At 38.0% G+C, this 24,823-nt stretch overlaps 1 protein-coding gene and 1 pseudogene across 6 annotated transcripts; one reads left to right on the plus strand and one right to left on the minus strand.

The window, feature by feature from the left end:
- Positions 1–783: 783 nt before the first annotated feature.
- Positions 784–15,060, plus strand: LOC149002427 (ABSCISIC ACID-INSENSITIVE 5-like protein 2). Of its 6 annotated transcripts, XR_016170142.1 has the most exons (6): positions 786–966; positions 1,125–1,148; positions 1,931–2,755; positions 2,854–2,925; positions 9,763–10,182; positions 14,518–14,599. XR_016170142.1 is itself a non-coding variant. In XM_089136427.1 (5 exons), the coding sequence occupies exons 1-5, from the start codon at positions 904–906 to the stop codon at positions 14,596–14,598; spliced, it is 1,065 nt and encodes a 354-aa protein (XP_088992553.1). In that variant the 5' UTR covers positions 788–903; the 3' UTR covers positions 14,599–15,060. The 6 variants fall into 6 exon arrangements, 5 of the variants coding, with proteins under 5 accessions (XP_088992552.1, XP_088992551.1, XP_088992554.1 ...); XM_089136427.1 differs by lacking the exon at positions 9,763–10,182 and having other exon boundaries at positions 788–966; positions 14,518–15,060; XM_089136425.1 differs by lacking the exons at positions 9,763–10,182; positions 14,518–14,599 and having other exon boundaries at positions 785–966; positions 2,854–5,555.
- A 645-nt stretch (positions 15,061–15,705) lies between these two features.
- On the minus strand, positions 15,706–16,500 carry LOC149002428 (SKP1-like protein 1A pseudogene; annotated as a pseudogene).
- Positions 16,501–24,823: the final 8,323 nt, after the last annotated feature.

Consider the following 24,823-nt stretch of genomic DNA (forward strand, 5'->3'; position numbering starts at 1 on the left):
TTCTTATCTTGTTTACTTTATATATGTCTTGAACAAGTCCATGATATGAAGGCACTGAGATATCTTAAAGGCTTTTATTATAGGTACAAGTCTATGTGGATTACGAAGCCTAATTTAATCTTACCCATAAGTGAAATATAATTCCAAATATTCCTTATGCCATGAAAAGGAAAAAAATAAAATGTGGCGCCAAAATACATCCTTCAACTCTATCCAATGTTGATTTATTTATTTCTTGAAAGTCCAATGCTAATTTATGGATCATCATATCTTGAAAATGATAACTTTACTTAATCATGACAACTCAATGATTTTTTTCGTAAAATCACCACACTTTTTTTTTCTTGATTAAAAATCACTACTAATAACCATGGCACGATGGGTTTGCTCGGTTGATAAGATCAATATTTCTTAGTAAAGTGGTAAATTCCATTCTTTTGATGTATATTATCTAATACATCCATCTTCAACGTATAAAAATTTACATATTTAGTAAAAAAATATTTAAATATTTAATAAAAAACCACTAACTTAAAATTTATTATGTTTCAATCGTATAATTTTTATACCATGATTAACTTGGGAATATCTCTTGGACAAAAAACAAAAAAAAGGGGAATATCTTAAATTCTAAGGGTCATAATTGGTTAACAAATGGAAGTTATGATGATACAATACATACAATAATGGTGCAAATGACCAGAAAAACAATTAAACATATAACAATAGTATAGATGTCAAATCATCCAATCTGATGTTTAGAAGCGAAGCATTTTCCGAGATGAACCCTAAATGAAATGGATTAAACAGTTATATACCAGGACTACTAACTGTAAACGGCTGTAGCATCTGCCTGTAGTGTGTACGGCTTGTCGCTTTAGGTATCTGTAGCTCAAGGGAGACATGAGCCCACCTACGATGGAGATGATGGGTCCATGCAGAAGACTTTCCCGTATACATATAAAGGTCAGTTTATTTCCCAGATTGTTCTTCTGCTTTCCATTTTGTTTGTAATAACTTGTAATGAAAAATGGGAACTTGGGTTCTGGGTTCCATCTCGTTTATCCCACTGCAAATTTGTTCGTTCCATGTGTAATCACTGATGAAGAATTGCGGTTTTTCAGATTTCAGATCGGATGCTACTGCATGTAAGTACAGTGGGTCGTTTTCTTTTGTGGGTCAAAACAAGTGAGGATGAATTCTCTTGCATTCTTTGAGAAAATAGTTCTCGGGCTAGAATTTGGTAGTTGTGCAAGAGAAAGGTTGCCCAAAGATTTCTTTTTGGGTTCTAATTGCAGAACTGTTTTTGGGTTTTCTGGGTTTTGCTCTTTGATATTTGTAATCACGTAAGATGCGCTGAAGTTTCATTTCTGTGTTTCGGGTTCCTGTGTGTTTTGATGGAAATATTTCTGTCTCTTCGTGTGGTTTTTGTTTGGTTAGGAGGTATTTTTGATTCGATTTCTTTTGAGAAAAACGGGATCTTCTGTCCTAGTTTGTAAGCTTGCACCCGAATTGTATGGTATGTTTTAGTTTCATTTCAAGTGTGAAGTTGGGGAAGGTCGTCAATGGCTTCACGGGGGTTGGTCAGGAGGAAAACCTCTTAACCCGTTTTATAGTCTTGTGCTTGAGTGATTTCAAAAATTTCAGCGTAGATATGAATTATAAGGCCCAAGGTTTTCAGCACATTTAGGGTGTTGTGTGGATTAATGTGTTTGCAGTAACTACTGGCGTTTTTGGTCTTGTGTGTTTTCTTGCTTTATTGATAATTCTTTGGCTTTTGTGTTTTGGCAGTTGAGGTGGATCTGTTAACAGTAGGAATCTAAACTTGCCTGTTGTGGATTTCCAGTGTTTCTAGGGTTTTTGAAACAAGTTTTAGTTTTGTGGTATGAATAGTAGTTTAGGGTGATTGTTTTGTTGAATGGGGATACAGACGATGGGGTCTCAAGGTGGTGGTGTTGGGCAGCAGTTGTCTCGTCAAAGCTCGTTATACAATCTGACTCTGGATGAGGTTCAGAATCATTTTGGGGACTTGGGGAAACCACTTAGTAGCATGAACTTAGATGAGCTTCTCAAGAATGTGTGGTCTGCTGAGGCTAACCAGACCATGGGAATGGTCACTGAGAATGCTGTCTCTGCTGGACAACTTGCCTCTGCTTCAGCTCTGCAGAGTCAGACAAGCCTGACACTAAGTAGGGACCTTAGCAAGAAGACTGTTGATGAAGTTTGGAGAGATATCCAACAAGGGAGGACAAAGACTAGTGAAGAGAAGAAAGCCCAAGAGAGGCAGACCACTTTGGGTGAGATGACATTGGAAGACTTCTTGGTGAAAGCAGGTGTTGTTGGTGAATCTTCTACTGAGAAACCAAATGTTCTGCCTGACATGAGGGGCGATTCGACAGAAATGCCTCCACAAAGTTTCCCACAACAGGCTCAGTGGTTGCAGTTCCCATTGAGTTCAGTTCAGCAGCAACAGCAGCCACAGCCTCAAGATCCTCAGAAAAATATGATGGGGATTTATATGCCTTCCCTTCCAGTTCCGCAGCCTCTTACTAGTTCAAATCCTCTTTTGGATGTGGGGTATCCTGACAGCCAAATGGCAATATCATCCCCTTTAATGGGCACATTATCTGATACACAGACACCAGGACGCAAACGGATTGCCCCGGGAGATGTCACGGAGAAGACTGTTGAGAGACGACAAAAAAGAATGATCAAGAATAGGGAGTCTGCTGCCAGATCACGAGCTAGAAAGCAGGTGACTCTGCAGCTCTTTATTGGTTCTAGCAGTAAATTGCAATGTTGGTTTTTCTATATTTTGACAATGACATGAAAGATACTTGTGGCAATTGACAGGCATATACTCATGAGCTGGAGAACAAAGTTTCACGTCTGGAAGCGGAGAATGAAAGGCTTAAGAAACAGAAAGTATGTGTCTGTCAGCTTTTTCCATGCACTTGTTTTGGCCCATTTACCCAAAAAAACCGTTTTACTGGAGGCCTATTAGTTTTTGCCCTATATTTTCCAGATTGTAGATGCTGATGCAATTTAATATATGAGTTCTGTAATTGTTTCAGTTTATTGCTTATTACGTTCCAAATTATAGATGATAATGCTGTTAATTTTATGACTTGAATTTCAGTCAAATATGGATGGGTTGGAACTTTATAGAACACTAAAAGTGGAAAAGGAAACTTGAACTGGTTGCCTATCTGGCTTTCAGAAAGAAAAGTGCAGAAATTTGTTGAATCTGTAGACTCCGAGTGGATTCTGTTTTGTATAACTGATCGCCAGCCATATGCATCACGCCAACAGTTTCAGGCATTAAATCGTGGGAGTATGGATTCTGTAGGCTTTCATTTTGATAAAAGAAAAAACATTTTGTGACAGGATCACACAAGGGAAGTCCTTGTTTTAGTTTAGATGCTTCTTAATGCTAAAGCCTAAAGGTGCCACATCAAATCTTTTCAATGGTGCAATGCTGGAGAAATTCCTTGATAATGGCCTAAATGGGGATCTCATGTGAGGATTACTGGGGTTTAATTAGGAGGATATCATAGTTTATTTATTAACATTTTACTGGGGCTTATTTGTAACTGGGTTGATAACTATTTGTGAAAGCTCAGATAGGTTGAGTTAGAATTTCATGCAGATTTTCAAAATTCAAAGTCTGTTTAGAGCATTATCAGGAATTTATTAATGAGTCTTACTGTTAAGAGTCTTTTATGGTTGTATTTTCTTCCTCCAATATAGATTGAAATATTGCAAGATTTCAGAATTTGGGATGGAAGTGTTGAAAGGTTTTGTTACAAGTGACTCAAACCAGGTAGTGAGATCTCTTCTGCCTTCTGTCACTTCTGTCAATCTATCATTTTCTTCTTCCATTCTTTCTCTCTCTTCTTCTGTTCTGTTTTGTTCCATGGTCTAGATGTGGGGGACATTTGCAACTCTGTAGATGAACTCCTTGGATCTTGGTTTTCTCGGCCTAAGTTTTTAGGCATGAGGTGTCTGCCCTAGGGCGATATATACCTTCAAGCTTCCCTGCCCTGGATCTTGAACCTCTGAAGAAATCTACAACTGAAAAGTTTGCCAGGTTTGACTTCGGTGTTAAGTCCCCTTGTTAAGGTGATTTCTGCGATTAATTTTTAGACTGGACCAAGAAGAGCCTTTGTATTCAACTGTTCTCTGTCCCTCTATGAAGTCACAAAGTTGAAAACAACCTAGGATCAGATCTTGAATTAGTGCAAACCCTTTTGTTTTTTTACCAAATGTCACCCTGTTCTTCTTCTTTTTTCCACCTTTGTGCACGTACGACATATCCTTCCGAGTCTACTCCTATTTGATAAAGAATCTCTTACATGCAGCCCCCCATTTTTGCAGCCAAACTATGGAGACCCCCCAACTGTGCAAACCTTACAAATAGGTACTCACTGTTAGCCACTGTTTTGGAACGTTTCCAATTAATGATTGAATTTCAATTTTTTTTTGAATGACAAAAATTCCCTCACTGTGTTAAAATGATTCAAATGCTCATTAACCTAAACCCTATTTGCAGAGTTGAACCTTCTCCCTTCACCCATCTTCTTCATTGGTTAAGTCTAACTGCTGGGAAATGAAGGACTGTGCCGGAAATCACCCAACAATGCCAGAAATCAACCACCGCCCACCTCCTCTTATGTAGGATTTTAGGCTTTTCATTCATTGATTAGGGAAAAAACTGATCGAATGAGCTTCAAATCTCAGAACCAGTTGCAATCTCTGGATCTGGTTGCTTCTCACCTCTATGACATGGATCTTGGTAATTTAATCCTTAACATTTCTCCAATCTCAGTATTTCAATTGCTACTTGCCTGAGCCTTGAGGTGCCACCGTCTTAAAAATGGGAATGGGGAGTCTGTGATTCAATTTGCTGAAAATGCAAAAGCTGAGGTTCTATTGTCAACATGGTTTTAACGCTGTGCTGAACATAAGCATCATTATATCAGGATATTCTTCCCTGATCTTTGAAATAAGAAGCGTTCCCATGCCAAAGCCAATACCACCTCACAACAACAAATGGCAAACCTGAATCCCTGAAGTGAACCTGAGTGTTGATTTCAGTTGAGTTGACGTAAAGACGATTCCTAGTTATTGGCAGTCAATTCATTCTTAATATCAATCAATAAAATGCTCAAAGATTGCCATTAATGCTGAAAACTTGGATGGAAGTCAAAGTTGCACACCCAAGTCAAGGGAGAATGTCAATTCCAAAAGGAAACCTAGGCTTTCTGTGAGATTCAGATATGCAAATGTATACTAAAGAGAGAACATAAGAATGTTGCATAAATAGTAAGAAATTCATCAGCCATAAATGCGCTTGTTCCATTTTGCAATTGGTTATCTGAGAAATCAGTTCTTCAATCTGGTGGTGGAAGAAAGCAAGGAAGATGGTAATCTACCCTTAGCCGTCATCAGCCAAGGGATAGTGTTTACTTTTGTTGACCTATTTGTAAGGTTTGCAAAGTTGGGGGATTCCATATTTTGGTTGCAAAAATATGTGTGTGTGTGCGTTGGGGGGGACGGGGGGTGAAATTAAAAAATTCTTTAATAAATCGAACCCCCATTGTGTCCTCCTTTCTTTTATTACTTTTGATCCTTCTAAATACCGCTTTGTTACTGGATTGCTTTCTGTCTTTGAAAACCTCAGATTATTTACTACATTCTCTCAACATTTCAATTGTTTGAGAGGACCCGTATGCAATCCGAATCGGGTTTTGAGACCATGGATCTGCACCATGATGCCTCACTGATTTAATGATGATAGATAAGAAAACATATTTTTTTTTGCTATGAAATATTGTCCTTTTAGTGAAGAAAAGGCTGTTCCTTTGATGTAAATTGTTTCCAGGGGTTGCATAGGGCCGAGGGTTACTATCCCCGAATCCTCTGGCTCCAAATTGAACCAGGGGTATTTTGTTCATTTTGTCAATTTTTGTGGAGTCCAAGGTCATAGTGTCCAGCTTGTTGTTAAGACCCTAGATCTATTATTTTCTTATTTGAATAATTATTTTGTGACTTATTGAAGAGTCGTCTTTAGGGTATGATTCCTTGCTTGTGTGGGAAGCCCTAGTTTCAGACTTTCAGTCTACTTCTTGTTAGGATTCCACATCTAGTCTTAGATTCCAAATTGGATTTTTCTAGAGTAAGATATGATAGATTTAAATTAGTCTTTAGTCAAGTCAGAGTCATACTTGGGGTTGAAGTGTTAGTTTGAGGTCAAGTTGGATTCGTAGTTTTGAGTCCTAGTTCCTTTTCTTTTTAGAGGGTATAAATAAAGGCTCCATTCTCTGATATTGTCAAATGGAATTTGAATAATAAAATTGATTTGAGAGTCTGGAGTAAATAGAAGTCGTGGGCTTCCTTAGGGAGGACTGCGGCAGCCATTGGAGCATGATTCCAGCAAGCTTTCTTCAATTCCAGCAGGCTTCATTCCCAAGTAAGCACCTCACACTGCACCCCTGTCTAGCCACCTTCCCTTCTCACCTAGCCCACATGAGCATCCCCTGCCCCGTCCCTCTTCCCTATGGCAGCTACCCTTCCCCTTTCCTTCCAGACTCATAGATTCCCAACCCCAATCCACGCCCTTTCCTTTCTAGTTGGATCGCACCCTTCCCTAGACCCTGGTCCTACTTCTAATTTCTCCATCAAGCTGTCCTCGATTAGGTTATAGAATTTCCTGCTCTTCAGCTTCATCCTCTAGTTACCCTTAACCCTAATTTTACTTGAAACCCTATTAACTCCCAAAATCCTCAACCAAAACTTCAAAGCTGTTTAGGATTACCATCTCCCATCCTTACCCTACCTTCCCCTAACCCTAGTTGACTTACCTAAGAGTACTACCCCAAGTAGGAAGCTTCAAACCAACCCAAACCTATTAGGATTAAACCTGAAATTGTAAAACAATAACGACAGCCACTGTCCTAGCCCAACTGAAACCCTAATACCTGATTTTCTCAGCCCTTACTTATAAATAAAAATGCCAAACAGCAAAAGCCGAACCCTATTGACCCCTGACTTAGCCCTAACAATCCCTACCTAACTCTTAGACCTAAATCGCGGAGCTGAAGTCTAAGTTACAGGCTTACAGCAAGGTATATATATATCCCCTATACATAGAAAGCGTCCTTGTACCCAAAAAATAAGAGTAAAAAAAATAAAAATTAAAAAATAAGAGGAAGAAGAAAAACCTACTAGCCGAATCAAATGGATTTAAGTCCAAGTGTTATAACTCAGTTTAAAAAGGTTAAAGAAATTGGTTTATTTGGGCCATAAGCCCAGTAAGAAAAATCAAAGATCCAAATATAAATTTTAATTTGAAATCAACTAAATCAGTTTGATGATGAGTTCGCAATAGTATCAAACCTTAATTCCTTCAAGAATCTTTCAATAAAAGGCACCTACAACCCTAGAAGACTGCTGGTTCTAAAGAGGGATGATCCTGGAGGGAGCCCAATTTTAGGGCATAATTCTGACAAACTGAACCCTAGAATTTGGTTCATGTCATCTTTCCTGTTGCTTTCTCTGCATTTTTAGTTTAGTTGTATAGATAATGATAATAAGTTGGATGTGTTTTTTGTTATACTGATAGTACAATATATTTGAACATTCCCTATGTGATGTTAATACATCTCAGTAATCAATCAAATTTAAGTGCTGGTTAGACACATGACTGTATTTTTTTAATGTGAGCCTTGTCCTGACCATCTATGGATGGTTGGTCTATAATGATCTTCCATGATTGAATAAATTTCCTTTCTCTCTCTCTCTCTCTCTCTCTCTCTCTCTCTCTCTCTCTCTCTCTCTCTCTCTAAGCTCCATCTGGTCACAGTTCTTCTGATGCAAAGGTTTCTTTTGACATGCCCCGAGCTTCACCAGCATTTGTTGTCTCTTTTTGAGACACATCTTATTGCAACCTAGGTTCCAAAATCCTAAAAGTTAGCTATGGGCCTACAAGTGAAAATTGAGGAGCAATGATAATTAACGGAGGGGGAATATATAATTTCAGAGGGAGATAGGGTAAAAACAGAAACAAGTTATGGAAAAAGTGGCTTTTCTGGAATTTACAAAGACATGATTAGATTAAAGAAAGGAAGAAGGAAGTTTTCAGTAATTTGAGTTAATTATGGCCTTAGATGCCGTTAAATTTTTGAGAAATTTAACTTATGTTGATGCAACACAAATAGTAAGAGATAAGTAGCACAAGTTGCAATTATGCCCTCAGGTCTACAACAACTACTCAGCCTTATCCCAACTAAATGGGGTCGGTGGCATGAATCCTTGCCCTCTAGTTAGCTTTATTCAAAATCAAACTGGATACAAGGCATAAGCCATGCATGTTTTTTCTCTGCACTTATTTTAGTTCTTTCCTAGCTCTTTTAGTTCCTTCAATATGGATTAAGGCACTTTTCTGTATTGAAGCATTTAAAGCCTTCCATTGAACCTGGCTGTGCCACCTCAAATGACTTTCTCATTGTTTGTCATGTATCGAAGCTACTCCCAAATCAACTCTATATGATCATTCCTTACTTTATCTTTCTACTTTTGCTACTCATCCATTTCAACATCCTTATTCTTGCTACTGAGTTTATCCATATGATGCTTCTTAACCGCCCAACACTTTGCATCATACACTATAGCTAGTCATACAACAGTCCTATAAAATTTTTCTTTTAAGTTTTAAAGGAATACATCAATTGCACAACACCCTAGATGTTCCTCTCAACTTCATCAATCTTATTTATTTTTTCCCTAGTGACAACAAAAATAAATCTTGTGGACAAATACATGTAATGTAAGGCTATAAACCAAGGGTAACTGCCCAATATGTTGTTCAAGCTTCAAATACTTTAGTAGCTAACTAAACCCTATTTTAGGTCTAGTGAGGTCCAGAAATAATGGGTAATGGATGTGAAGCAGACCAGCCAATGAAATGGGCTTGGAGTGAGATCAAGTGTAGGTGCAAACAACAGTAGAAAACACTTCAAAATTTTATCAATTTTCTGACCAGGGTTATGGAGTTATGATCTTCACAAGTTGCAGGAACAAGACTAAGTCACAGGAACGGCAACAAGTTTCAATCAACATGTAACGGCAGTAGCAGCTTCTGGGATTAATTGAGGATGGATTATGATTTGCAGTTTGAGACCTTAATGTGTCGTCGTAGACACAAACAGTAATAGAAGCAAGGAAAAGATAGGGAGAAGGTATAAGAAGATAGAAAAGAAGGGGGGTTAGGAGGATGGGCTATGTCAGCCCTGGGTCTCTCATCCACAGCTATCTCAGCTGTTAAATGTGGATTCCTCTATTAGCAATGACAACATGGCCTGCATATTTGGTTTCTCCAAAGTCTGATCTTCTACTGTAGTTAAAGGGTCTATTAAGGCTTGGCTAAAGCTTTACAATGAATAGAAAGGCTTGTAGACTGAAAATAGAAACTAATAACCTACTAATTAGTGACAATAGTGTTTCATGGACAATAAAAACTAATTAAAATTTGAAATTATTAGACTTTATAATTTAGCCATATGAATATATAACTAAGATAGAAAGTAAACTAAACTTTTAAATCTCCCATGAATAATGTTTTCATGCAATCTGATCTTGGGGCCCCATGAATCCTTTGTGAATATTCCCATTGTGCCAAATAATGGGCTGTGACACTGTCGACATAAGCAATGACATGAACAGTGTTTTGACATCCTTTCTTCGTGTTTTGTTTTATTGCAGCATTCCAAGTTGACTAATCAAAATTGTGGAGCAACGAGACTTTCTAGTTGGACCTGCTGGCTGATTTGAGCTGGCTGCAATGTTGACTGGAATTGGTCCTAGCTGGTTCATTCTGTGGCTGGTTCCAGTTTGTCAGGGTTCTACATCAGCATGCCTATATCCATGTTACAATACTCACCCTCCAGTTTGTGCCTAAATATAAACCATGCCGAGCTTGCTAGCAATAGAAATATAACCTTAGTGTTCAATCCTTTAGTAAATATATCAGCTACCTGACTATCAAAAGTTAGGAAATGCAAATAAGACTATATTCAAGCTCTCTTTGATAAAGTGATCCTCAGTCTCTACATGTTTGGTTCATTATGCTGAACAGGATTGCGGTCAATGCTCGTTGCAAAGCTGTCAGAGTATGGTGCATAGGTACTTCCACATTAATACAGAGATTTTTGGGTAGCCCTTTAGCCATAATAACTTGCAAATTGCACAGATCTTAACCACTCTGCTTCACCACTACAACTAGATTCTTCTTGCTTTGCAATGTAACTAGTTTACCACCATCATAGGTACAATATCCAGAGGTAGATCTCCAATCATTAGGACAACTTGCCTGTTCTGCATCTGTATAGGATTCAATTTGGAGGTGGTATGAGGAGATAACATTTTTTCCCTAGTGCTACCTTCAATTATCTCTAGATTCTAAACAACATCAAAGCATGAGGAAGAAAGTTCATGCATATATTTTGTTAACCAAGCTAACGTTAAAGGCTATACTGGGTCTAGTTTGCGATGGATAAATAAATCTGTAATTAACGACTGGTAGTTTCTTTTGTCCTTGGGTTCACCATTATGATTCCTGAGATTACAATTAGGCTTATATAGAGCATTAACAGTTGTACAGCCAACTACCCAAGCATACCTATTTGATGTCTCTGTTAACGATTATATTTCCTTTGGGTGAGTGAGATCCCTTGAGCATGGTAAGCGTTTTATACCCAGAAAATATCTTAGTTTCCCCCCATCTTTCATCTATTAACATGAAAACCTTTTAATGAAGAAATCTCAGCATTACTACTACTTGTGATGACTATGTCATCAACGTAAACTACCAAAATAGTGATATGAGAATCAGTCTTCTTTATAAATGAAGTATGATTGCATTACTTTGTAGCCAATCGAGATATTGGCTTTATGGAACCTTCTAAACCATGACCTAGGAGTTTGCTCTTGTCCCATGAGTTTCCTTACATGCAAATTTTGTGGGTTCCATAATTACCTTTTTTTGAAGTTCTCCTTATAAGAATTTTTTTTCCCTGAGAGAATTATCCTTCATTTATTAGATAGGAAAGGATTGCAAGCTGATTATTCATCTTGGTTATTGGGGCAAAGTCTTGATAATGAATTCCATATGTTTGTGTGGATCCTCGTGCGTTGCAACCAATCTAGCTCATTATCTGTCCACAACTAGCATCAGCTTTATGCTTCACCAAAAGCATCCATTGGCACTCAATGCCTTTTCCCAAAAGGTAGCTAAGGAGAAGTTCTATGACAGTTATCTGGCCAGCTATGATGTATGGAGCGGACTGTTGGGTAGCTAAGAAGTTTCATATAGAGAAGCTATGTGTTGTAGAGATGAGGATGTGGAGAAGAAAGAAAAAGAAGAAGTAGGAAAAGAACATATAAGAGTTGTCATGGTAGTTGCTCCCATCGATGAAAGGTCCAAGTATGTTGCTTGGGGTGGTTTGGTTATTTTCGGTGAATGTCTGAGCATGCCCCAATACTGAGGAGTTAACTGATTCTAATCGAAGGACCTACAATGACCAGAGGAGAGGTGGTGAAGAATGACATGTATCTTGTAGATCTTGTTACATGTTTGACCTCAAGTAGAGCCTATTGGAGGGCTAGGTTCCACATCACCGATCCATCTAGCTAAGTTTTTCCTGAACCCTGGGCTCTGCCTCTTTCGTCCTACTTTCAACTTCTACTGACACACTTCTCACATCATATGTCTACATATCTTATTTTTGCTTACCTCAGTAAGTTCTCCATACATTTTTTGTTCACTTGGATCTATGTGGCCAACCCCACTCAGCTGGATAAGACTTGCATTTGTTGTTGTTTGACTTGTCTAGATTTTGTTCTCTTAGTATCAATTGATGAAGTTGCTTCTAACTTCGTATGATGAGAAGTTAAAAGGTTGCTTAAAATGAGGCTGATGTAGTTAAGATTGTCCACTTGTGGCAGTTGTGCCTCAGAATACTTTATTTTGGCTGATGGTTGTGTTCTGTAGGCCTTAGGCTTCTTATTCTTGGGCTTATTGATGTGATGAGCCTAATATATAAGTCCATAACTGACGGTAAAGTCAGTGCATGGGATTGGTAGTTAAATTGAGTGTGAATCAGATTAGGATACTTAATTAGTAGATTGGATTCTTTTTAGTTTCTTTACTTAATTGATTGTATTAGGGCGATTAGGAATCTTAGATCAGTCAAGTTAGTACTTTTAGGTCGATATATATGCAATCCATTTCCCATCTATTAGAGATGGCTTGAGTTAAGAATGACTTTCCTTTCCAAGAGTTTTCTTGCTGTTTGAGCAATGCATATGGGATTGACATCGCAAACCTGATTTCTTCTTGTCTCTTCTTCTTTACAAGAAATTGATCTCATTTATATTGCCTTCCCTTTCTGTTGAAAGGTGAAAGAGGAAAGCTTCCATCTAGAATTGTGCCAGGCACTAATTCTCGATAGAGCTGGCCTTGGGAAGTATACAAGAAATACGAGATTAAGTCCAGGAAGTTCGATTAGAACTAGGAAGTTCTAATTCTGTTTGGTCCCTGACTTCATTGTACTTTGAAGGTTATGAATGGAAGAGTGGTGTTTGGAGTCTTTGCAGATTGAGAAGTGAAGCTTCTAGTAAAATCGAGCTTTCCTCTTTTCTTCTCTGTTTTTATTATAACCGACACTTTTGATCAATCTGATTTTCCCCCTAGCAATGGGGTAGCAGCGGTTTCTGACCATTAGATACCCCAGACTATAAAAACCAAAAACCTAACTCTAACTTGCTGGCAATTCAATTACTGCACACTTTCCACTGTTAGAACTTACCATAACCTTCACTGGTAGGCTCCCTTCAATCAACATTACCTCCGCTACCATCCATCCTAGGTCTACTAAACACAAAACTTTACTAGTTTGACCTAAAATTCTATTATGATTATTCTCAAACTTACCAATGGCAGATCCTGGTTATTGGCTTCTAGTTGGACCTCTTCCAACCTTGAACTAAATTAGAGGCTCTGTTGTTTGATAGTTCTAATAATGCCCTTTGTAGACTGAGGATGGAGATGTACCTCAGTTCTTTAGGGTACAATGTCTGTTTAGCAGCTTTAAATATCTAAAAGGTCAGATCATCAGGGACAATGAGAGTGACAAGAGAAGAGAAGAGGGGAGAAGAAGCAGAAGACGTAGAGAGAAAGAGGGAGAGAGCTCGTGCATATTAAGGCCCTCCCCTATGTACTTTATTTATAATATAGAACCCAATCTCGGTTTTGGAGAACTTTTCTAAACTGAGTTAGAGCAAAAAGAAAACTTACAGTGTATAGAATCTCCCAAATCTACCAAAAAAGAAACTATCTTAGGGAGATTACTTGTCAACCAAGCAATAAGAAAAATAGAAGTAACCAAAATAGAAAGTAATCATCCACTAGCTGGAACATGATATCATCAACGCTTCCCTCAAGTTGGAGCATATAAATCTCCCATGCCCAACTTGCGACATCCATTCTTGAATGCAAGCCCAAAGAGTGACTTGGTAAAGATAGCTCCATATTTACTCAATTTGTTTTCTCCTCCCCTTTTCATTTCTCTTTGGCAATTGATAATCTATGAGGAGGCACATACAATTCTTAGTTAGTTCTAGTGGGGGACCATTACAAGTAAAAAACGAACATGCATTTACTATGGTTGAATGAGTGCACGAGGCAATAGTTGATTTGTTTGTAATTCTAATCATTGGTTCTCAAGATACAGCTCAGGTAAAACTGCAGCACTAGTTCAACACGAAAATGAATTTGATGACTGGATGCGATCCAAATTAGAGCATCAGCCCTTCGACTCTATTAACATATACTTCGTTTCTGCATCCATGTGTTGAAAAAGTCCTGCCTTTGTCCATTTCGTAACAACCTTTTGCCTGCAATTTAAATGTATTCTGAGGCATTTCCTGATTATAACTTGGTTTAGGCTATTGTCTAGCTGAACTTAATGAACTGCATTTGATAATGAAATGCAAGTCACAGTTTGTCTGATGATACCATCGATCTCCACCTGCTATTACCTCTTATCTTTTGACCCGATAAACAGTAAAAACACCTCATATTAGTCTTTCCAGTTTTTCCAATTTGTTGTGGTATCTGCATTGTGCTTTCAACTCCAAAATCACCTGTGTCAGGATCCCACACATAGGCAGGACCTGCACTGGCTAATGGCCCCCTTTGGTTTTGGTCTGCTATGAGGTTCTGATTTGGAATTTATCCTTATACTGTGCATTCCCCGACTGTATTTTATTTTTAACTCGGTTGAGAACATTTGCAATCTCTTCAGTAATCTATTCCATCACAATTAATCTGAAGATACACGCAGGATTCCTTTTTGGGTTGTGGAATGGGAAGAATGAAGTGTTCTTTTTGCTCTACTTTCTCTATTTTCCTGGAAACCCCTGAAAAAATAATCTTTCTCTTGTCATCTTCATTTGCAGGAACTGGAAAAGATGTTGCCGTCTGCACCACCTCCTGAACCAAAGTATCAACTTCGAAGGACAAGCTCAGCCCCTTTCTGAGTGGTTCTGTTCATATCAAAGTTTTGTAGAGTTGTATGGGGGTTACATTTCCTTAGTTTTTTCTAATGAAATTGTTCGATAAGCCTTGTTTCTCAACCTCAAGACTTACTGAAGCTATATCCTTATCTGTGGGAAGGGTCTTGGAAATTTTCTTCTCATAGGAGCTTGTTTATTCTGCTGCTGTTGTTGTTGTTACTCTAGGGTTTTCCCTAGATTAAGGTATTAGGTTTATGTACATTAATTAATAACTAAAAGGTTTTACTTTCAGTTGTAGTATTAGAGTTTGATGTATCCAGTTCTTCTCTTGCTTGCACTTCATACCGTATGAGATTCAGGCAATTTGGAGGGGTAGGAGATGGATTCCGTAAGAGAGAACCATATAAATGCTTCTTTGTCTTTTTTTCTTTTTGGGTAACCACCATGTAATTGTGTCTTAGTTTATTGAGGAAAATGTTTACGATGCATTTGGTAACAATCTTGGAGTACAATTCTGGTGTTCTTTTGTTTTTGCAGAGCGGAAGAAGAGGGTTAGGTGTTTGTTAAAATGTTCATTCTTTTGTTCTTATAGAACGAGCCTGTGAAGAAAAGTGGTTTGAAGAACAGTTTTTGCAGATAATGTAAGTCAAGTTTTGTGGGTGGAACAAAAACTTGATAATGTTTTAACCACATATGCAAGGCTTTGAAAATTCTGGTCGATTGATCTAATTGGAAAGGATATTTGGATCCAAGACCTACATAACTGTAGAATCAATCATCCTCACGCAACTAATAATTTAAACAAAAACCGGTCCCAACCATGGGGTCAGGGCTAACCGGGATCTATGACCCAACCGTGGTTGAGTTGTATTCATTCGGGGTCAAAGATTAAACCGAAGCAAGACCAGATTTGGTACAAATTTTATTCATAAAACACCTTTACCCACAACCACACCACTGAAAAATCTTATCACTCAAACAACTCTGTATTGTCTAGATCTCTAATTTTTCATAGCCTTCAATAAATTTTCATTTATATAAGAAAAAAATTCTGAAGAAAACAACTTTGTTGATGTGAAAGTAAGATTCGAAAAAAAGCTAAAAAAAAAACACAAAATAGCTAAAAAAAAAAAAACAATTTTTTCTCTGGCTAGAGAAATACAATCACTGCTCTGTTCAGTTCAAAAACCTAATTCTAAACCTAATTCTAATCTTGTGTTTCTAATTACTTTAGAACAAAGCTGGATCAATACTGGAAAGCCCATGGAGCGTCATTGCGAATTTTCTCTTCTTCCTCAGGAGTAAAATCGTTTTCTACATTGAACGTGTCTCGTATCTGTTCAACTGTTTTCCCCCTTATCATGCTAGCTATTCTTTCCGTGCCCATCTCCAATAATTCTGGAATGTTAAGAAAATTTGCAGCAACAATTAGATCGCAAATCGTTTGTTGATCAACATTCAGGTATTGTTTTTCCCATTTCCTTTCTTCATCTATTTCGGCTTTTCGTTTCTTTTCATCTCCATCTGCTTCCCCTGCCAGAATAATTTGTTTCCCTTTCTTCTTCGCAGATCCAGTGCTAAATCTCTTGCAGTAATCAATAACTTTGACTAATGTATTTGAATTGATGTTCGGTAACGGTATCGTTCCACAAACCCCATCCTCGACCATGTTCTTGATGAATTCTGATACAAACATGACGGATTGATCAACTTCAAAGATTTCACCATCAGAACTCTTCAAAACTAACTTCTCAGAAGACATTGTAGCAGCAATAATCTGAAAAACTCTTCAATAGCACCTGTCTCAGTCTCTGTGAGAAAATAAAAAAGAACTAGACTGATTTCAGCAAAGACGAAATCGAAAGATGTTGTGACTTAAAACGAACGGAGGCCGATTAATTTATAGAGCAGGGGAATGAAGCGTAGACAAAATAGGAAAGTCGAGTCCAAATCCTTCTGGAACTCAGTTACCATCAAATCGTAATATTCTAAAATATCAAGAGTTTTTTAATAAGGAAAGACGAGTCCAAATCCTTCTGGAATTCAGTTACCATCAAATCGCAATATTCTAAAATATCAAGAGTTTTATTTATCATTATTTTTTTCAATTTTGCTTCTGTAGTGCGTAATAAATGCGCACTACGGTGGAGCGAGCCGTCCGATCTAATCGGACGGCTCGGATCATCCTCCCCATTAAAAAATCAAAAAAACCCATTACCCACCTCATTAAGTGTGTGAACAGAGTTCGATCTGTTCGGTTCGGTCTGATGCAAACCAACCGGTCCATCTGGGCGGTTCGATTGGGTTTAGTATATCTTATTAATGGTGTATTACATACTACCAGCCTATACGTATATACGGTTGTACAGTAACCGTATATACAACCAGTTCAAATTGTTTTGAAATTTACGAAACAAACCCCTATTCTAAACCACCCCCGCCCATTTCATTTTCATTTGTGTTTTCGTTTTTGGCTAATCTGAAGCAACCTTACCAAGCTGGAGAAGAAATCGAAGGAGAGAAGAAGAAGAAGACCCCTTTGTGTTTTCGTTTTTGGCTAATTTGAAGCAACCGTACCAAGCTGGAGAAGAAATCGAAGGGGCATCGTTAGTTGAGAACGAAGAAGAAGAAGAAGCAGAGGAGAAGAAGTGGCAGTTGAGAACAAAGAAGAAGAGGAGAAGCTCCAGCTTCGATTTTGAGAAATCTAGGGCTGAGATTGTCTCGTCTCGTCTCTGCGATTCTTCGTTTCTAAGCTTCGATTTGGTGAAGTTCAAGTAAGGTTACCTCATTTAGGACCTATGACGAAGTAGCTTGAAGTAGCAACTCGTAGGTTGAGTCGCAGGTTTTAGCGAACCATTCTTTTGCTATCTTGAATCGTATCTTTCTATCTTTCATTCTTAACCAAATCAAAGAATACGAAACATTCTGTAGGTCTTGAGTCGCAGTGGCCTTCGTCTTCTTCCATTTGATTTAAACAGCGCTCTACGATCAAAAGGTAATAACCAACTCTTAAAACCCTTACCAAGGAATTTCCTGATGATGTGGTCGAAACCCTGATTTTGTCGTTGATTAAAGCTGAAAAATGCTCTGTAATAACTTGGTCGGTTTCTTTTAGTATTTGTTGTTTTACCTTTTTGTGGGGTTGTGGAGTAAGGTTACCTCATTTAGGATTATGTAGTTTTCTTTCTTTTTCATAATACTGAGTTCACGCAATAAGTTGTTACATGTACAACGTGAGAACATTGTCTCCTTGACATCATTAAAACTCCGTCTGCATCAAAATTTCCCTTTCTGTGGACCTAGGTTTTCCCTATTTGGTTTTGAAAGGATCCATATAGCTGGCCCCATTTAGTTGGGATAAGGCTTAGTTTGTTGTTGATTTTTTGTTTTATTGTTGGGATTATTGCACTTTGATTTTATTCCACTTACCCCGACTTTTAAAATACTATTCCAACCTTACTTGCCATTACTAATGCCCCCCCGTTAGCTCCGTGTTCGTGTGGCTCTATTTTTTCAAAATCCCAAATAACCCGCATTATCTTTTCTTTTTGCTCTTTTTCAGTTATTCTCTCTTATAGGATTAACTTTTTTCCTTTTCTTTTTAAGAAACCACCAAAATAAAGGAAAGATGTGATTTTTTCCAAAATAATCCCATGGAGTGTTTTAAACTTAATGAACTTGTTGAATATCAATTAATTCAGCCTTGAAATCCCTTTCCCTTGTTCCTTTCTATCTTGTCTTTTGCTTTTGTTTGTAACTTCCTCTGTGTTTGTTTGTGGTTTCCTCTGTTGGGTCCCACCAAATCCAAACTTTTTTTGTTTGTTTTGCTGCTTGTTTCTTTGGGTTGCCTTTTTGCTTCTTTTTTGGGTGCTTTCATTTTGTGTTCGCCTTCCCTTGGTGGGGGGCTGTTTTCCGGGGGTTTGTTGTCCGTGGGGCAGTTTTCCTTTATTGTTTTATTCATTTGTAAGATTTAAAAAAACTAATCAGATGATGCTCTTCCACACACTCAAAATTGTGTTGGACCATTTTGTTTGTTCTATGGAGTAATGCTATTTTGAGTTTCAATGAGCTTATGGGTATTGATGTTAGAATGACAGCCTTCCTTTAGTTAACCATTACTTTAATGATTACATATTGTTTATCTATTTAAGTTGGTAGTGTTAATGAGAAGAAAAAAAAATTGATAGTTTGAGTTGGTATTTTTGATGAAGTTTTATGCTGTCGATGATGGCTTTGCATGTTGAATGTGATTAGCCAACTTAAAGTGTTCAAAAGTACAGATTACCTTTTCGGTGATAGTTTTCTGCATCATCTTAAATGGAGCATCATTGTGGTCCCTTCCGAAAGAAGCCTAATCGGCTTATACTGAGATACCTGAGAGATTTGCTGCCAATTCTATTTTGTATGGTTGATGCACATGGTTAGGTTGTTTCTATGAATAAAATTTTATGGTGCCAGCCTTTGAATGAGAGCCCTTTCCTACCACTCTTCAGATTGCCATCGTTCTCCAGATGTTTAAATATGAGTTGATAGTGATCAAACCCGTTTTGTCAAGTAGTAGTTGTTATATATTGTATTCCAAGATCTCTTACTTTTGTGATATTTTTCTTCTTCTTCTTTAATGTGGTGTCTTGTTTAACCATGTTGTTGAAGGAATGTGGTTCACTTATCTTTGCAATCTTTAGGATTTGTTTTCACCTTTGTATTGCTCCCTGCTATGCTATTATTTGGTGTCCTTCCACCAAAGAATAGAAAACTTATCAAGCTTCACAAGTCGGTAGAATATTTGAGTGAAATAGAGTTGTATCATCCTGGGTTAGGAACTAGTCAGTAGGATGCATGAGTGCTTTCTTTAAGTTACTAAGGTGGTAAAAAATGTGAACACCTGTCTTGGACACCTATCTGAATTTTTTTGCTCTCAATATCTTGATTTTGAAATGAAATAGGAATTCGGTTCGTCTTCTCCTCTGCTTCTTATTGTTCCTGAACCTGCTGCTTCTCGAACTTCTCCAAGTCCTTGAGGCTTCGATCGTTGTCAATATCTTGGGAAGAGCGGAGAAGCTCGAGAAGCAGCAGGTTGACGCGGCGGAGAAGACAAACCAAAGTTGTGTTTAATTTCAAAATGTAAAGCCCCAACATTCATAATCAGCCGTCCGCCTAGGCAACAACTCTAGTGGTTTGCTCTGGTCCGATTACAGGTGCGAATTTATCCCTAACAAGTTCTATTTCCTTTGCTGTTTCAGTGCGAATTTTGCTTCTTCTTAATTTTTTTTTTGTTCATTTGAAATTGTTCACTTCCGGCTGCTGTGGTTTCTCAAAATATAGAAGTGGTTACTTTTGTGTCTATATTAGTTTGTTAAGTTGTAGAGGTTCTTCTACTTTTCTCGAGTGTGATTCGAGATACGTGTGTTAATGAATTTCTGCTGTGTTTTCTTTTATGTGGATTTCAGTTTTTTACCTAAGTTTAAGCGATTGATGGTGTCTTTTGTTGAGTCAATTACAATGTTCACAAATATAATTTGTTTGTGGTTTTTAGACCTCCTAAATGACTACGACTTGTGCTTGAATTAGTCTAAAATTTTCTATTTCACTCGCACAAAGCCACAATTAGCTCCACCCAAGTTGTTGTATGTGAGAATTAGTATGGAAGCCTTTGCGGCCTCACTTTTGCCTCCCTCTATTCTTATTTAGGAAAAAGAAGGTTGGAGCTTCAACCAAGAATTCCTTTTTGAAAACCTTCCTCCCCATTGTCGTTACTATGAAGTCTTTTATCCACCCCGCTTTTGCTTGCTCTAGTAAAGCCTGGCAATTAACTGTTCCTCCCAAGTACCTTGGCCCCTGATGCCACTACAAACCATTCCTCCCGTAAAATCCTTTAATCCCTCCGTACCCTCCTGTACCTCCCCTGAACCACTCCCTTCATCTGCTGTAGACCCACTCGGAATCTCCCGCCTATTTGTCACCCCTTCCCTATCGGAGAGTCCAAGTGGGGGAAGCCACCGACACCGTTAATGCCAGCAGAGTCATTGTCCATGGCTAGAAACAATGCATGGCCACTCCACCATTGCTTATGGTTAGCTGCTACCCCCTGACATTGCTCCATAGGGCCTTATCTCTTCAGCTGACTCCCTACGTATCCCTAAAAACAACCCTCTACCGTACTGTACAAAATGTTGGACTGCAACAGTTTCTGGAAAGTGCTGAGGTCAATCAGATTCCAGATTGCACCGCCCCTGCTGCCAGATTCTCCCGATACAAGTGTTTTTATCTCTTTGTAGGTTGTGACACCACTGAGTCACCGGCCTTTACTCTCCTTGAGGAAGACCATAGTGCTATTAATTATCTCGTAGGATCTATTGCAATTTCAATTTACAGCTCTCCCTCTGAAGAACTCAGTTCTACCTTGTGAGACATCGATGTGTCTTTGACCGAAGCACTAGTTATAGATGCTCCATTGGCATCTGTACCCTTGTCATCCACCTCAAAGAAGAATATCATGTTGGCCTTGTCGCCCCTGCAATTCTCACTCCAAAGCACAAGGTTCCTGCAAGATTATTGTTGCTCCCCCCTCCCTCCTTTCTCTCTCTTTCAAACACCCTATCTAACTTCTCGGACTTCTTCCGTCTTGCCTACTGTCAATGGCGCCCCTTGTCTCCCCCTGTCCCAGTCCTCCAACCCCTCCCTCCGCTGACGTTTATCCTTTCCAACCATGCCCATTGAGCCTAACCCACAACCCCCTCCTCCTCCCAACCCACGCATATTCATTTACAAAAAGTGTGTTGAGTAGGTTTGGTTTCAGTACACTTCTGTTGGATTCATAAACAGTTTCTTGTTCTATTTGGAGTTTATACCATTTTAATAGACCATATTTTATAATATTATATATATATATATATATATATATATATATATATATATATATATATATATATATATATATATATATATATATATATATATATATATATATATATATATATATATATATATTGGTATGTTCTACTTAAAATCACTATACATGGTTTGGTTAGGGAATAAGTAATTTAGTACTTTACGGTTTGGCTTTTGCCTTAGATACTTTGAATCTATATTGAATTGTATTTGGTTTGGTTTTCTTTTGTTTTAAAAAGTCGATTCTGGATCCAAATTTACTCCCTTGAATTACCTAATAAGAAGAGGTAGGCATCATTGTGAACACTGGAATATGTCATTTTCATGGAAACCGAGGTTGTCAAAATCGTTAGCATACTTCTGAGCAAGGGTGGACAGATATACATACTTTGTTCGTGCCTGGCACTTTTGTGGGATCCAATTGTATGCAAGTGGCCGTGTCTTTGTTTTTCGCATTCTGGTATTATGTAAATTCATGGCCTCATTATGGGGTCTATTTAACTCGCATTTCATGTATTCATGTATAGCTTGACATCTTTGCTTTACTCGCCCTTGTCTCACTACTCTATCGAGAAAAGAAGAAAAGTAAATGTGGGTTGTATCCATTCTTTTGTTGTTTGTTGGTTGTATTTGGCATTTTTCGAATACAATCCAAACGAGTGTGTGTTGTTTTATAGGGAATACTTTTCTCTCAGCCTACTGAATGTGTAGTTGAACTCTTGTATTGCACAAAGCAAGAAGCTGTTGAGATTGTTGGATGCAAAACCTTGACTTATTTATTGTGATTAGGCACTTGGAAATCTTTCCATCACTTTCTGCACATTGGAAAAATTTTACAGTTATTTAAGTCTTCATGTAAATGTCTCAACTTCTAGGGATTAGCTCATCTAGCAAGGACATACCTCATAATTAAAGAGGTCAAGAGAGAGAGGGGAAAAAAGATGTAGGCTTTTGATGTGTGCTACTAACAAGGTTCGAAATTTCGGTTCATCTTGCCATCTTGCCCTTCAAATGAAATGACTGAACCTTTTGATGATGCAACTTCTCTGGGACAATATTGAGATATATGTGGTTTTCATTCCCAGGGACCTTGGTCATCACCCATGCACTCATATTTTATTATTTTTATTTGGATGAAGTCCTTTCATGTCGACGGCTATAGTATAATTGATTTCTGTTAATGCATACCTTCGTATAAGATCCTATCTTTAGCATATTCACTGTTCAAACCAATGCATTTTAATATTTTGGATATACAACTATTTAGTGGAGTGTCGTAATTCTCAATGGAGTCATTTACAATGACGAGGTTATTCAATACTTTTTTAAAACAGAATATTTGAAACAATGATAACATCCATTATTGGGCAAACATAAGTTGGTTTCCCAACAGGGGAGCAATAAAAATGGTGGTGACGAGCATTGTTGATGATATTGTGGCATTTAATAATTTGGTTGTTTGTTGTCATACTGTTTTTGTGATTTGGACTTCCTTTATTATTTGCTTTTGATAGGTGATGATGCTGTGGATGTACTTTAGCCTAGGTTAAGATTATTATAAGTGCGAATAAAGGTTTTATGACCTACAAATTATAGTGATGTACCTTTAGTAACATGTGGAATGCTGAAGAAGTGGGTCCTCAGTCTAAGATACTCAAATGCCGATGTTGTTATGCAATCTGTGGATATTTTATCACTTCATTCGTTAATGTTTAGAACTTAAAGTACTTCACTTTGATAATTTTGTGATCAAACCCGTTTTTTTGTTAATGGTTTGTATTTTAACTTGGTAGGGTTTGTAAATTTGAAGCATTTTTTGTGTTAACATTAGAGGGTTATTTCCCTCTGTTTGTGATGTGTTGAGTGTGGGTGGATGCTTGGCACATGGGTGTGGAAATGTTTGTCTATAATATGACTTGTTGGGGCTAGGTTTCAATCCAGGCCAATGGTTGGCATCCAATTTTGAATAACTAATGTGTGGACTGAATGTTTTTCATGCTTAGATTGTTTGTGTTCTCTCTTTAATGTTGTCTCATGACTCTCATCTGTATAATTAGTATTTGTTTTGTTATACTTTAGTTTCATTTTAATAATATGTTGTTTAGCTAATATGTTTTGTTGCATCCATGCAGCCAAAAGTACCATAAGTCTCACCGGAAAATGGCTCCTAAGGCAACCACTCAACAGAAGGCCAAAGGGGCTAAAAAAGGGAAGCAAAAGCAACAGCAAGGCGACGCTTCATATTTGGTGGATGACGATGCAAAAGCGTCATTTAGTCTCATTAATAAGCAAAGTATAGAAGAAGGAAGGGATGTAGACATCCCTTCCTTTCAGAGAGGAGGTGTAACAAATAGGTTTAAGCAGATTGGGTGGGATAACATACTTAAGTTACCTCCTAATTGTTATTACCAGCTGGTTAAAGTTTTTTATTCTAATTTGAGATTCAAGGAGGAGGAGGGAAACTTATATGCCCTGTCCAATGTTAAAGGGGTGGAGATTGCCTTGAATATTGGTGAGCTGGGTGAAAGGCTAGGAGTCTCAAGTGAAGGACAATTATATTTTTGGGAGCCTAGGAAGAAGTTTGATCACCTCATTGATGTTGGTCGCACTTATAGTGATATAATGGTTCACTACACGGGTAACACCCGCGTGAAGTTGAAGGACCTAAAACCAATTCCTCATGCAATTGCTTACATAGTGCAACACAACATTATCCCACGAAGAGGTCACCGTGAACGGCTGAGTTCTTTTGAAGCCTATGTCACCCATTGCATTCATTCAGGTACGCAGCTCAACATGCCGTACATAATTCTCAAAATGATGAAGTATGCGAAAGATGCCCACAATCGTGCTCTCCCATATGGTAGACTCCTTACCCAAATCTTTACTACCTATGGGATTGATCTTGAGGGGGAGGATTGTGAAAGTGGGAAGAATAAGAAGAAGAACAATGAAGTTAAAATCCATGGAAAAAAATTCCATCTTGAGATGGCGGATGTAGGAGTGCAGCCTCCAGGTGTAGGAGCACATGCTGGTGTTGATCCATACATGAGTCGAGATGAATTTGAGGGTGTTGAGAAAAAATTATCACGAACCTCAAGACATTTGTGGAAGATCCTTCGGCGCGTGGATCAAGTAGCCAATAAGCTGGGCATCCCAGATATTTCTGACTCGTCACCACCTACTGCTGAAGCTGAAGGATCTGCATCACAATCTGAATAGGTTGACTATTGTTGTTAAATTTAATTTGGATGTTTTGCTGAATGGGATTCTTTGTTTGAATCCTTTGAACAATGCTTATTTAATAGACAGATAACAAGTTGTAAGGTTCCCAGTTCCTGTTTCTTTATATTTCTTA

The sequence above is a fragment of the Hakea prostrata genome, chromosome 10 (assembly GCF_041222555.1).
Source record: "Hakea prostrata isolate BN-2017 chromosome 10, UWA_Hpros_2, whole genome shotgun sequence".
Classification (NCBI taxonomy): domain Eukaryota; kingdom Viridiplantae; phylum Streptophyta; class Magnoliopsida; order Proteales; family Proteaceae; genus Hakea; species Hakea prostrata.

What these genes read in the sequence shown, in the direction of transcription:
- LOC149002427 (XM_089136425.1), top strand. Translation starts at nt 904, where the DNA reads ATGAGCCCACCTACGATGGAGATGATGGGTCCATGCAGAAGACTTTCC. An exon ending in TTTCCCGTATACATATAAAG is followed by an intron (nt 967 to 1,124) that starts GTCAGTTTATTT and finishes GCGGTTTTTCAG; the next exon opens with ATTTCAGATCGGATGCTACT. An exon ending in GATCACGAGCTAGAAAGCAG is followed by an intron (nt 2,756 to 2,853) that starts GTGACTCTGCAG and finishes GGCAATTGACAG; the next exon opens with GCATATACTCATGAGCTGGA.